Here is a 13,998-nt window from a genome sequence, read left to right as displayed (position 1 = left end):
CCGCGTCCCGCCATTGGCGGCGGAATCCGGGGCGCCGTGTCGCGCCGCTGCGGTGCAGGCCAGCAGCATGTGCTCGGGCGGCACGCTGAGCATCCTGCGCAGCGACTCCTACGTGGACCTCAGCCAGTACCGCGACCAGCACTTCCGGGTAAGGGCCGCGGGGGTCTCGGTGTCTGTCCCGATCTCAGTCTCGGTCCCGGTCCGTATGCCGCCGGGTAACGCTGTGGTTGCGCTTAGGGCACGCGGTACGACCAGGAGCGGCTGCTGAGGAAGAGCTGCACGCTGTACGTGGGGAACCTCTCGTTCTACACCACAGAGGAGCAGATCCACGAGCTGTTCGGCAAGAGCGGCGACATCAAGAAGATCATCATGGGGCTGGACAAGGTGAAGAAGACCGCCTGCGGCTTCTGCTTCGTCGAGTATCCTTCTGCCGGCCGCGTTCTGGCGCTGGGCCTGGGCGGTAAAACATTCTCTGAGCACCAGAGTAAGAATGGGCTTTTATTGGTATCGTGCTTCCCTGCGATGCACGGCCTCTGTCGGTCCGGGTGTTGTCCTGCTATCGCTCTCTGTTCTCTCTGAGCTCTCAGGCCTGGCAGATCTGTGCACGGTTTTCTTTAACAAATTCCTGAGGTATTACGCAAGAGGAGATGCTGAGAACGCAATGCGGTACATCAATGGGACCAGGCTTGACGACAGGATCATAAGGACGGACTGGGATGCAGGATTTAAGGAGGGCCGGCAGTACGGCCGGGGGAGGTCAGGGGGCCAGGTAGGTTGTCTGCTTTCTGAGGGGCTGGTGACTGATTGCTTTTTGAAGGGACGCACCCAGAACAACTTAAGAAACAGCAACTTCAGAGGTGTTGAAGATCATAATATACATTAATCCCTAAGTGTTTTATCAGTGGTGTTATCTGCTGAGAATAAGTAATTTTTTTCATGTATTTCACTGAAAGTATTTTCAGAAGCCTGATGATTGTTTGGGGAGGTAATTCATATAAATAAACCCAGGAAATGTAAAGCTGACAAAAACACAAAAGGTAACACTCAACTTACCAAAAGTCAGGCAGATAGCAGATGGTTTTACTACTGAGAAATGAGACAAAGTGATGATGGCCAGTCTGTCTTGATTGATAGTGCCCAAAGGGACCATTTGACAGGAAGGCTATTTGACCTGGCATTCTGGGCTTGTGCATGATGCACTTTACCTTCCCTTTTGTCAGACAACTTTTGTGCAGACTCAGTTTGACTATATAGTCTGATGGTGTAGTAGCTCTTGCTAAAATACCTTTCTGTATATATTTACCAGACTTTTGTTTTTTGTTTTTTTTTTCTCCTTTGTAAGGTCAGAGATGAGTATCGGCAAGACTACGATGCTGGAAGAGGTGGCTATGGTAAAACTGTTCAATGCCAGTGAATAGTGAGTGACTCATCGGCCTCACAGGAGAACTAAATGCCAGTCGTAAATGTCACGAGGTGCAAAGTAGATCTTTTGCACACAAGTTCATGTAAATAGAAATTTATAGGAGCTACTATCAGTGTTCCTGTAATCAAATAGTATATTCTATTTCTCTTCTGTTTTAATACCAGGATGCAAAACGTTGCCAAGTACACTAATACACAGGACCTGGGAGCAGGGTTTTAAGCAATAGTATGCATGAGACTGTGGTCTCAGAATGCTGCTGCAAATCTACTGAAACAATCAAAGGTTTAACAGAATGGTGCTTCTTTTTTTTCCTGGCAAAAACTTGATTATTCTGTCACTGGATGTTGTTTATGTTAGTATTACAAAGCAGAGGGGGGGGGTATAAATGTATGATTCAGAGACTGAAGGAAAAGTCAAAATGCCCAAAAGGAAAATGAAATTCCAATTTCTAGAGTAGTCTTAAAGTTTTAGACTTTAAGTTTGGTGAATTAAACACTGATGCTTTTCCTTTCTTAGTTAGCACACATCTGTGAAGAGCACAATAAAGCAAGCCAGATTGAGCCCAGGAATCATAAAATGAGAAGCAAACCTAGCAGATAGGAGAAATCAGACCTTGCAGTGTTCTTCAGAGTATACTGCTGTTGTATGACATTGTATGGTTCAGAACTATCTTGCTTTGTGAGGTATGGAGTGCAGGAATTACAGTACTAGTTATTTTCATGGTTGGAGTAGTACTGTTTTACTTCAGTCTGGTAATGCTCCATAGCCTTAATATTTGAGGAATGTCTGCAAGGGTAGCATGGGGCCAAGCTTTGCAGTTAATCCCTTTCCTGCTCCTTCCTTGCCTTAGTCAAAATCCGTATGAGGAATTATCTGTATAGTGAGAAAGTTTGTTCTCAAAATAGATTTTCTGTTTGAGAAACCTGATGGCAAATAAAGTTAAAAATAATTTTAAAAAATTAGCTTTGGAGAAGCTTTACTTTATATGGAGTGTGTGGTACTGGTAAAATAATTGTGGGGCTCTTCGCATTTTTTTTTTTTTCCTCTGGATCTTAGGACAAGGGGGAATATGTTAGGCAAAAATTCCATATTCAGAGGTGCTGAGGCAGTGGCCCAAGTTGTCTAGAGTGCTGTGGGTGCCCCCTCCCTATAGGTGTGCAAGGTTGGGCTGGGTGGGGCCCTGGGCAAACTGAATTGGTTGGGGGCCACCATGTCACTGCAGGGGTTGGGACCAGACTGACTTCCCAAGCCATTCTATCATACTGTGATTAATACTGCAAGTTAATACGATGGGATATTGTTGTAATATTGCATCAGGAAAGTGTGAAATGAACTGCTGAAATGAACTGGGTTTAGAAGAAATTGTTAAAGGCTGATGGATTTTTTTTTTTTCCTTTTGGATGGACTTTTGAGTTCTTTGGAAACTGCAATTTATAAAGCTTTGTCCAAATACCTTGACTTCCCAAAGGTCTTTAAAATCTAAAGTATGTAAAACTTGACCTTTATTCATGGAATATAATATTGGAAATCTCGATATGTTTCTAATATAGAGTTAGTCACAACTGTTACTGTACATTGGAAGTACAGAACTGCAGTGAGATGCCTTTCCCAGTAAGTGAGGTTGAGGGGGGCCTTTTGATTTTTTTTTTCTTGTTTTTCTTTTTTCCTGGCACGTAGAGTAAAGCTGGATTTTCAGGATCACTTGATGCTGATCTGAAAACAAGACGTTGAGCAGATTATCTTTTTCTGTGTAGAAAAATCATTTGATTATGAGCTTGCAGCTTGTAATCTGCTGTAGGAAAACTCTGAAGTTTATTTTTTTGCAGTGCCAATTTTGTGTAAAAGTCTGTACTATCAAAACTTGAGGTCACTTTCAAATAAAGCTGCAACACTGAAATGATTTTTTTCCCCATTGATTCAGTTTAATAAATAAACAGAAATAGAGATTATCTACATTTGGTAGCCCTGAGAAGGACTTAGGGCTCCTGGTAGATTTAAAACTGGACATGAGGCAGCAGTGTGTGCTTGTGGCCTGGAGCGCCGTTTCCTGGGCTGCAGATCAGCAGACAAAGACTGGTTCTGTTTGATGCTGTGTTTAATGGTAAGTATTGGAAATGGTGACAGAGATATGAGGTAAGGCTCTCAAAAAATATTCACATCTATTAATATTGTAACAATAACGTCATGAATTGTACAGCCTCAAAATGAGAAGCCACTAGTAAGTATAGAAAAACACCTGTGCATGTGATACTGTAAGACAAATTCTTGTTTTAATCAATGGGTCTGTTCAGATCAGGGCAGTATTCTTTAGGAGTTAGGTGCTGTCTAGTAAGAAGATGCTGTGCATGTAACTGGTTTACTGAGTGCATCATAGTGCAGTTCCAGCTGTGGTTGGTTTGTAAGGGGGCTGCACTCGTAGGACTTTCATTTTTTTTAACAAACTGGATAAACCAGCTGTGCTATGCATCTATCTCTGCACTGCACTGAATAGCACAGGGAGAGGTTTTACAACTTTTCAAGTTGTCCTTTTAAGAAAAGCTGGGACTTGTCTTCAGTAGAGGATCCTGATCCTCTCTTGTTCTTCCCATTGAATGGGAAGGAGGCTGGTTGGAGATGACTTGCTTTATTAATGACCCATTTCTAATGAGATGAGGAGTTATAATGAGTTAAGTGATTTTATGTTTTTGGGGTTGTTTATTTTTTTGGGGGAGGGGGTTGTTTTTGTTTTGTTTTGTTTTAGTTATTGGTATGATGATGACCAGCTTTCAATTTCTTTTAACACAGAAACAACAATTTGGAAAAAAATAATAAAAACTGAAAGGTTTTTTACTGTGAGGTTTTCTATTTTTCAGTGGGATTTAAAAGCACATGGACATACATAAAGCCTTAGTTTCTTAAAAGGGGTTGTAGAGGAAACTGCTTGAGCCTGGTTTGATTTTAACATTTTCTAGTAGCAGTCTGGCATGGCTCTGCTGAAGCAAGGGCTGTACCAAAGCAGCTACTAATTTCATGGCCTCTTAGAGCATGGAAAGTGTATGTCTGCATAAAGTTAGGGCTCAGTGCTTCAGGGACCAAAGTTTCCTGTGTAGTGTGTTGTTATAAAGGTAAGCCATGATGGTCCAGTTTACAAGACGATTACGATTTGGGAGGAACACAGAGTTTTTCCTTATCACCTACCTACATTATTTACTCCAAGCTTGGCCTGGAGAGGTCTTGAGCAGGTCCTGCTTAACATTCCAAACAGTAGCAAATTACGGGATAAGGGTTGGGCAGATTTCCTGTGTTCCACTCTAATTTCTGGGAGATTGAACTAGGACAGGAGAATATGTGAAAATATGAGATTTATGTAGTAATGCTACATAACTTAACCCAATGCCTGTGCCACAAAGACAGCAAGGTTCTGTTGTGTCCTGGTCAGATGAAGATGGTTACAGAAGGAAGAGAGTTTGGTGACCTTCAGAAGCCACATTCTGAAAGCAGAAGTGTGTTCTCATTTATTGGTTCCATATTTCATGGTGACGATCTGCCCCTGCTCTGCTTCCCAGCCTGCTTCCAGAGACAGAGGTGTGCTTTACCTCAATGGGATATCACTCTTCACTTTTATTTCAGCTTCTAATGAGAGATTGAGCATCTGTTATGGTTATCTACAAGGGAGGAGGAGAACAAGTAGACACAAGTATCCAAACTGTTCTTTGCAGCACTCACTCACTAACTGGCATATTTAGATCTGATGCAAACCTTTCCCTTGCACAAAGCCATGGCGTTTGAGCTTCAGACACAAGGAGCAGCTGGGAAGTGCCAGCTGGCTCCCTCTCCTGACTGCAAAGCAGTGTGTCTGCTTTCTGAACTATCAAAGCCAGCTGCTGGCAGCAGCTCGATGCAGCATGCGATGCATGCTACAGGCTCACAGCTTTGCTTTTTGTGTGTTGTAAAAATGAACCAAAGAAAGCCAAAACCCACCCTAATTCTGTTCTGGATGCGTAGTAAGAAACTGAAATACCATTGGGGAGGAAAGAGTGTGTGTGTTAAGTGTTACTCAGGGAACAGCTGGGAGCATCACCTTTCCGCTCTGCCCCGAGGAGAGTACTGTCAGCTATAAGACTATAGCTTAAGTGCTTGTGTTGTTTTTAATGTTATTTTCATTAGAGCTATCTCTGACCCATTAGTCAGAGTGGGATGTTACAGATTCCTCTGTAAGGATGCTATTGGATCATAATTTACCTCAGCCATGAATAAAAGATGTTTTTCTCTCAATGCAATTTGAGGACAAATGGGAAATAAAATTTGCCATTTTTATATTTATCCAATTACATGTAACATAAGCATCAGCATAAATTAGCCAGATGCAGCCAGCTTGCAATTAAGTTTCTGGATAATGAAACTTCCTCTTTCTGCACCTATCTTTCCCTGCAAGGCAATGATTTGAAAAGAGATGCAGTTTTTGTACTCACAGTAGATAAGAACATGTTAGATATAAAAATGCACTTGTCTTTAGATCTGTAGCTCACACGTAGTTTGAATTGCATCAAGTTGAACTTGTGTCAGCTTTCTGACTTCCTTCTATTAGTTTGAAATAACGATCCTATTCCTTCGTGCTTCGTATTGTTATGTTTTTGGAATGGCTGATTTTTCTGAATTAAACGCTTGTCTGTTTACCTTCATTATAAATCATTGCCTTTTCATTGGGCAGTTGGGTGTTTGGTTTTCTGAAATACCACTGTTCTGCAGCCTGTTCGATTGCTGTTAAGAGAACCAGCCGGAGCACAGTCAGCATGTCGTGCTGCCACAAGATGTCATGAGAAGCCGTGTCTGACTGCAGGACTCACACACTGCATCCCTGGCACTCGGCGAGGCTGAGCAGTGCTTATGGAGCAATGTGCTCTGGGGGCGTATCGCTTTGCCATGCTGCTCCTTGAAGAAATGCTTTTTTGTGTTATTTTTGCATTGAAACAAACATCTGGTGACTGAATTGCCTCCGAACACACCCTGAAGTGACAGAAGTGAATGTGTGCTGACAGTGCTGAGATGTAGTATAATGCTGAGCACCATAGGGTGGAGGTGTTCTTTCTGTATGTTGTAACCAAGATTTTGCAAACTGCCAAAGGGTGGTTTTGGTTTTTTTTTTTCATGCTCTGGTATGTATACTTTGGAAGGAGAAGGAATGTGTTTCCAGGAACTGGGAATGGCTTTTGCCCATTAAATCCCAGAATGTCCTAATCTGTTCCCTCTTACTTTTGGTTTTAAATTCCCAGCTGAATCTCCTCTTTGAAACGTCCACGTTATCTTGGTCAAACCTCTGAGCAGCAGCCTTGCAATGTTCCAGACTGCATAGCAGCAAGGATTTCTTTGCTGCTGCCTTCCCTTGACAGAGGGAAACTGAGTGGAGACTCTGTAAGCTGCCTTGGTATCATTCATATACTCTAAGTCATGGCAGGCTTTTTGGTGAATTGTTTTGTTTGCAAACCTGTCAGGAACTCAGTTTTCTCTTCCATTTTGTTCAGTGAGATCTGCTTGCATAATGTTTAAGCGCTGAATGTGGCTTAATGAGCTTTATCAAACTTATTTCTCTGTCAGGTGGACACAAAACACACACAGAGGATGTGGGGCTTACTTAAAAAATGTGCTTGATCTTGGGGATAAGAGCAGGTCTCAACCAAAAGACATTTGTTCTTTGTGTACCACCCTCTCCAGTAAGCCTTGCTGCCTGTGATGCTGTCTGGGTGCTCAATGCATTTCATTTCAGGGCTTTGCACAAAATACCTATACACCTAAAGATATCAGGAGAGGGACTGGTTACTATATCTGTGCATCGCTATTTTGTTATCCAGGTACAATCAAAGGGAATCTTAGGATCTGCCAGCAGCAGTAAGAATGCAGGTAGCTGTAACGGAGCCGAAAGGCACCGTAATCATTGTGTTTCTCTAGAGGAAATGCTGCCAGATTTGTGCTACGATTTGTTCTCTGTGAGAAGTTGGTTTCTTTTTAGAGTTTTAACAGATGGAGTTGGGCAGGGAGGGAGGGTGATGCTTTGACAACATAAATATTCACAAGTGAAAAGATTCCTCTTCATGTGATTTCAGGGTAATCTTGGAAAAGAATGATGTGTTCAATTTGTATCGTATTTAAATTGAATATCCATGTCATCAGCGTGGTTCTCCTTGAGGATAAAAGGCTGGGTTCTCAGGCAGCTTCATGGATTTTGGATGAGAATATTGAATGAGATCAGTGTAACTCCAAATTGCAGTAGAACACATTTACCCATATGAATATGAACCGAAAATATCTCAAGGCTGTCTTGCCGGTTACTGAAGTCCAAGAGCTATGTGCTAAAGATCTGAGGAACAGATGGGTAAATTAACATATATGTCCTGTTTCGGGAAAACGTTCCCCACTTGTTCTGCTGTCTGTCAGCACGTGGAGCAATAGGGACTTGAGCTTTTCTAGAATAGAAGCGTTTGTTTTGTAGGTGTGCGACCACGAAGTCCAGCAGCAGCAGATCCTTGTCCACATTTCTGTATCAGCATGCGCTGTAACTCATACCGCTTTTAGTGCCAGCTGAGAGAATCTTCACATGTGTTTATGATGACCACATCAGGACTGAATCAGTTTCTCACAGCCTTTGGTTGAAAGTGAAGTGCAGTTATTTATTGTCAGGTCTGAAAATGCTCTTGTCATGGCGAGTATTCGAAAATATGAATAAATGGATGGAGAGCCTGTGTGGATTACATACCTGGTGACTATACTTGTTCGGCCCCATTTTGGTCTGGCATGTCCTCCATGTGATTGTATTGTCGAAAACCAAGAGCATTGCTAGAGGAATAACAAACTTCAGAGAAGCTCTGTTATGTTGTCTCTACCATTTTACAGCTCTTGGGGAAAAAAAAAACCCTTTAAATCAGCTTTAATGTGGATTATTCTAAAACTTCTTCAGACAGATGAGTGATCTCTTATCATCTTTATATTTATGAACAGATGAATTTCTATGTGCAACCTAAGAATATTTCAGGTGAGCATCATGCAAAGGTATTCCAAGAAAATTGTATTTCTCATTTTGAATTGTTTTGGGTATGCCCAAAGATGCAATAAGGATGAGGGACTCTAGTAGCAGCCCAAGGTTTGTGAGTGCTTAATGCCACTGTCGAGAATGAGCCTTAGGGCTCCAGGAAGTGCTACAGATACTGGAGAGTGAGAAAGTGAACCAGATGTTCACATAACTCTTAAAGCTTCCAACAGCTTTATGAGAAATGGCTGTGGCTGATATGCCAGGAGAATTCCTGAAAGGGAACTTGGGAGTGGTATTGACTGCTGAATTATTTCAAAGCAGACCACGGAGGCTGAGCAAAACAGCTTCACAAAAAGGAGAGATTCAGTGTCCCTCAGGGTAAGTGTCCAAGATCAGCTGCAAGACAGTATTTATCTCAGCATCCCAGGCGTGAGGGCCAACAAACATTAGTCAGTGTATGAAGGCTGGCAGAGGAAGGCCTGGCTTCAGAAGGGTGCGCAAGGCTGGCAGGGTGCAAAACACGAGGGAAGACATCGACTGATCTGTGCTGACCCAGTAACGTGGTCTGCAAGGCACGAGGTGGTACCAGGTAAAGTTAGTGAGCATTAGCTGGTCCTGTAGCATGAAGAAGTACATCAAGTTCCTCAATTTTTTAATTTAGAAAGTGTCATGCAAATTTAGTTTGTGCTAAGAACCTTGAAGATATGTATATGTATTCATTTCTAGACATTGTTAGTATGTTTCTACAAGTGTTGTCTGTGACAGCATAGCTTACAATGGAGATGTGAGCTCGAAATAGCAGTGGCAAAAGCTAGAAATAAAACATTCTCTATTCAGCTTTCCTTTTAAAGGAGGAATACATATTCCACAGTTATAAAGGCTATATTGTTGCTTTTCAAATAGGATTCAAAGACACGGACTAAAATATGTCATTAGGAATTCTAGTTCCGTTGGAGTAGGAGCTGTTCTATTTATGATCCTAAAGAAAGCCTTTGGGTCATGAACAGCAGTTCCATTTGCAGCAGGAAAACGTAAGAATCGTTTTTCTGAAATTCAGTACAAAATGAGCCTGCTGCTCCTGCCCTGTGCTGGTCGCTGGGGAGGGGTTGCGGGGAAGGGGTAGAAGGATCTCCGATTTGGGATCGCATTGGTGAGAAAGCGACTGCTCTGGTAAGTGACTGTGCAATTTATATGGTCAGAAAAAAGTCAGTGCTGCATCACAGAGTATTTGTCTTTTCAGTTCTGTTTTTTTTTTTTTTTTTTTTTTTAATTTACCAGCTTTGCTTGATTGTGAAGCAGTTCAATTATGGATAAGAACTGGGAGGAGTGGAGGTGTTCTGAGCTGGTTTGCTCCTGGCCAGGGCCTGGCTGCTGGCAGTGTTGTGGGGCTGTGCTCTGTGGCCTGATTCATGTTGGCAGCAGCTTATGGATCTATGGGATAATGGCCATTGCTCCCAAGATTTTCTCTTTTCTCCTTCCTTGCAGTCTTTATGCCAGTTCTTATAGCTTATGTTATCAGTGTGCTGAAGAGAAACATGAATATTTATTTATTTTTTCCCCATGAAGCCAGGAAATTGGGAGTTGATTTTATATTAAAGCAATGTGATTCATACTTTCCTTGAGGAATGCCAGAGTTAAGCGTTTTAGGCCTTCTGTTAAATACAGAAATGAAACATTTCCATGTGTGCCAAGAAGCTGGAGTACTTTGTTCAACAATCTTTGGAGGAAAAGTTTTATATATTTTGAGATATTTCCCTGTCTCAAAATACATTTCCGTATTTCCCAGAGACACAACTCCACTCTCCAAAGCAACATTTGGCAGCTGCCTTTCCTCCCGTTGTAAAAAAAAAAACAAACCATGCATGCATCTGTAGCACAGCTGTGGGAGTGCATTGGGGAGCACAGAGACAACCTGCTGCCCTGCACAGCCCGCGTCTGGCCTGGGGATGGTTCAAAATGACAGGAAGCACACTGGGGCCACATGTCAGCAAAGCAGTGTTCAGAGCAAGCTGAACTGAGAGCATACGCACTAGGAGATTCTAGTGCACTTGAGTCTTGTTTGAGGCACTTGAGTCTGAATCATTAAGAAGTACCTAGAAGGAGGTTGTGGCGAGGTGGGGGTTGGCCTCTTCTCCCAGGTAACAACAGTAGGATGAAAGGTGATGGTGTCAAGTTGCACCAGGAGAGGTTCAGGTTGGATATTAGGAAAGGCTCCGAAAGAGATGTGAGACTCTAACACAGGCTGCCCAGGGAGGTGGTCACCATCCCTGGAGGTGTTCAAGAAGAGGGCAGATGCTGTGCTTAAGGACACGGGATAGCGGGGATGGGTTAGTAGCTGGACTGGATGATCTGCACTGGTGGGATGTTCCCTCTGCCTGTGGCCTGTTCTCTCTGATACTGCTGCTGTGAGAGCTGGCACGTGGGCAGTGCCTTGTCTTCAAAACTCTTCATCAGTTCTTAATCTCTTCTAAAATTTGGAGCGCTGAAATTAATTGATTGTTTGAATGTATTGTGCTGAATGGTATCTTAATATGAGAAAGATGGCAAGTTCTTGATGCATTTATTAACCAAGAGATCAGAATGTTCCTTTTTTAATGAAAGGAGCAACCTTAAACAAAAAGGGAAAGCTCTTCATCTTGATCCTTAGCTGACCTGCATCAGACAGGGAAGATGGGAATGAGTTTCATGGGATCACAGGACCTGTCAACAAAACCCTCCTTTCCTGAAAAATTTCTCATTCCCTTGGCCCTCAGTAAGTGGCACATGAGGGCCACATATGTTCTTTCAAGACTTTTTTTCTTAAACATAAGTACAGCTAAAAATATTCTAAATGCTGCAAAATTGCAGTGTGGTTTTACAGTGTTCACCGCAAAGATTCATCCTGAAATGCAGAAAGAAAAACTGAAACCAAAGGTTTTTTGTGAGGGTTCTATTTATATTTTTGCACTGTTGGAATATTCACTGCTCTTGTACAGATCAGTTTGGTTTTAGAAAGCAAGAAAAGGTTCAGGTTGGATAACACTGTAAATTTTCTTTAAAATTATTGAAAAAATATCAATATATTTATATTAAATATATAAATGACTCATGCGGCATGTTTTTATTTCTTCTCCTGTATTTCTTTTGTTTCTCTGAAAGAATGATTTCAAAACAGGAATTGGCTCAGAGTATCTATGATGACATCTTTGAAAATCAGTTTTGCAAGTGATTTTGTATGCTTTTTGAAAGCAGTGCTGAAATCTGAAGCTTGTTTATTTGTTGTTTCCACTCTGTTTGCTTTCAGTGTCTCTATTCCAGCAGCTTACGTGCTGGTAGAATGTCTTTCTGGTCTTAAATTTCTCCCTGTATGTTCTTCCTGTCCTAAGCTGCATGGATCATATATGACAGATCACATTTAATTGCTGTTCTTTTCTGCATGTCTGTAATTTGACCAGAGGTGCCTGTGGTGAAGGCACAGCAACTTTACGTACTGCTGCCTTGTTGCAACGTGGCACTGTGAGCATCAGCACTAACGTGTGCCACGTCCTGCCTCGTTGTCATGGGTTTGAGCTCGCTGGGGGCAGTGGCTGACCCCTCGTCTGTGTTGCCTGTGGTGTCTTTAGTTGCCTGAGGTCTTCCTAGGGATGAATGAATGGTGCTGAGCATCAGCAATTCACTCTGCAGTCAGCATAAGACCTGTGGCGTTTGCCAAAATTATACAGTTGTAGCCTGGGTAATCCGTGGGTTGTTATTGCTTGGTTAAAATTAGGCAAAAGATGTTGTACTCTAAGGACAATATTTTCCTGCCCTTCATGAAATGTTTGGCTCTGGTCAGCACGTTCTGCTTGCACTATTATTGGTAACGCTGATTATTTTCCCCCCTACTTTCTATTGCAAAATAGAATGACGTGTCTTTTCACTGGTGAGTGCTACTTTTGCATGTGGGTTCTATTTCATCACTGGTCCACAGCAGATGGACCAGCCGTGCATGCAAGGAGTGGGGCTGGGCCGATTGGAGTGGGCTACTGAATGAGGCGTGCCTTTCGTGGCCTGTTTTGAGCACATCAGATAGGGAAATGCCAAAAAAACAGTGCTAATTGCCAGAGTGCCAATGGACAGAAGAAATCTCTGTTCAGAGCCTCCAGCAGCAGGGAGATAGGGCAGGTCCCATCCTGGCACAAGATTTTTCTCCATCTTTCCGCAGAGTGTGTCCCATGGCAGCCAAATTCTAAACAGCACCGGTAAATGCCAAACACCTTTTGTGCAGCTGTGTGAAAAAGCTGCTGAGGGTAACTGTTTATCACTCTCACCCACTTTGACCCAACCAGACCCATGTTACTTGTATAGGAAATGGATCAGGAAGGGATAATTCTTTACAGCTTTTTTTGGAAAAGAAAGTTGCTCATTCATCATCAAACTAATTCTCACGGCTGTAATTCTGCTAATGATGGTGGAAACGTGTGGGGGCCCCCCGGATATAGCAGGACTCAGGTTATTTTGACAAACGCTACCGTTGTGAGTGTGAGAGTTTTACATAGAGTAGCTCACAGCTCTGCTTGCTCAGTTGTTAGAAATGCTATTAACTGTGAGCTCAGCACTGAGCTCAAATGGGACTGTCCAAGACCTTGGATCTGTAGTGATGGGGCAGATTGAGGTGGGTTTTGAGACAGTTCCCAAGAACATATCCCAGGTATCTTTCTTTTGGAAGTATGTAATAAGAAATTTTCCTTCTCACTGTTGCCATTAAGGCAAAGTTTGGATGAAAGTGTATTTATGTAAATCACCTAGATGTTTTCATTATGCTTAGTGCTCAGGCTGTGTAAGTCCTAATGCTCTGCCCATCTGCTCTGTGTAAATATCATTTAATCATTCAAGCAACCTTTATCTTAAGTTGCTTAAGCTTCTTGTGCAGATTATTACAAAGATGAAACTGGTCAGCTCCCCCCAGGACATGTCTGGTGTCCCATATCCATCTTCACTATTAATGCTTCATTTAACGTGAGTCTTCTGTGCCTTATTCATTACTGAGATAAGCATTTAATGAAGGGATTTTGTCTCTCTTTTCTGATAGGTCTCAAGTCTCCTTCATAATAAGGGGAGGTAAAGTCATCTTGTTGCGAGTTTTAAACGCACCACCTCACTTGAAAGGTAAATTAATCTCCTGGATCAGAGCATATGGTCATATTGACCTAACTGAGCTGCAGCAGGGAAGAATCTGGCCCGCAGATGCTTTTAAAACAAAACAAAAAGGTATTGTCACACACTTCCTTTCAACTAGAACTTAGATTGCATTATAGTTGTTCACACAGTGGAGAATAAATTTACTGATTCTTTCTGCTAGTTGCAACCGTATTCATTTGATTTGCAGACTGCACGTATTAACTCAGATGTAAGGCATTTTCACTTTTTCTGGTTACCACGGATGAATCCTAACAGCTTGAAATAAGGTATTAAAATTTCACTTATCTGTGAAAAGACTGCGAACACTGACCATATGTAGCTGAAGAGCAATTTTGAGCAAGTTTTAGGTTAATGAGCTTAAACTGATTCTGATATCAGTTCAGGAATGAAAAAGGAGTGATGTTTCAGGATC

The 13,998-nt window shown here is 42.2% G+C and overlaps 1 protein-coding gene across 1 annotated transcript; it reads left to right on the top strand.

The window, feature by feature from the left end:
• Positions 1 to 6: 6 nt before the first annotated feature.
• Positions 7 to 3,323, top strand: NCBP2 (nuclear cap binding protein subunit 2). Its single transcript, XM_010716382.3, has 4 exons — positions 7 to 148; positions 238 to 419; positions 631 to 769; positions 1,343 to 3,323. Exons 1-4 carry the CDS (start codon positions 68 to 70, stop codon positions 1,412 to 1,414), a joined length of 474 nt encoding a protein of 157 aa, XP_010714684.1. The 5' UTR covers positions 7 to 67; the 3' UTR covers positions 1,415 to 3,323.
• Positions 3,324 to 13,998: the final 10,675 nt, after the last annotated feature.

Source organism: Meleagris gallopavo, chromosome 11 (genome assembly GCF_000146605.3).
Source record: "Meleagris gallopavo isolate NT-WF06-2002-E0010 breed Aviagen turkey brand Nicholas breeding stock chromosome 11, Turkey_5.1, whole genome shotgun sequence".
Taxonomy (NCBI): domain Eukaryota; kingdom Metazoa; phylum Chordata; class Aves; order Galliformes; family Phasianidae; genus Meleagris; species Meleagris gallopavo.
This window is presented reverse-complemented; position numbering and strand designations above follow the sequence as displayed.

Bases quoted from the DNA above. Each gene is read 5' to 3' on its own strand.
- NCBP2 (XM_010716382.3), top strand. From the start codon at position 68: ATGTGCTCGGGCGGCACGCTGAGCATCCTGCGCAGCGACTCCTACGTG. The intron at 420-630 runs GTATCCTTCTGC...CAAATTCCTGAG, and splicing joins TGCGGCTTCTGCTTCGTCGA to GTATTACGCAAGAGGAGATG. The intron at 770-1,342 runs GTAGGTTGTCTG...CTCCTTTGTAAG, and splicing joins GGGGGAGGTCAGGGGGCCAG to GTCAGAGATGAGTATCGGCA.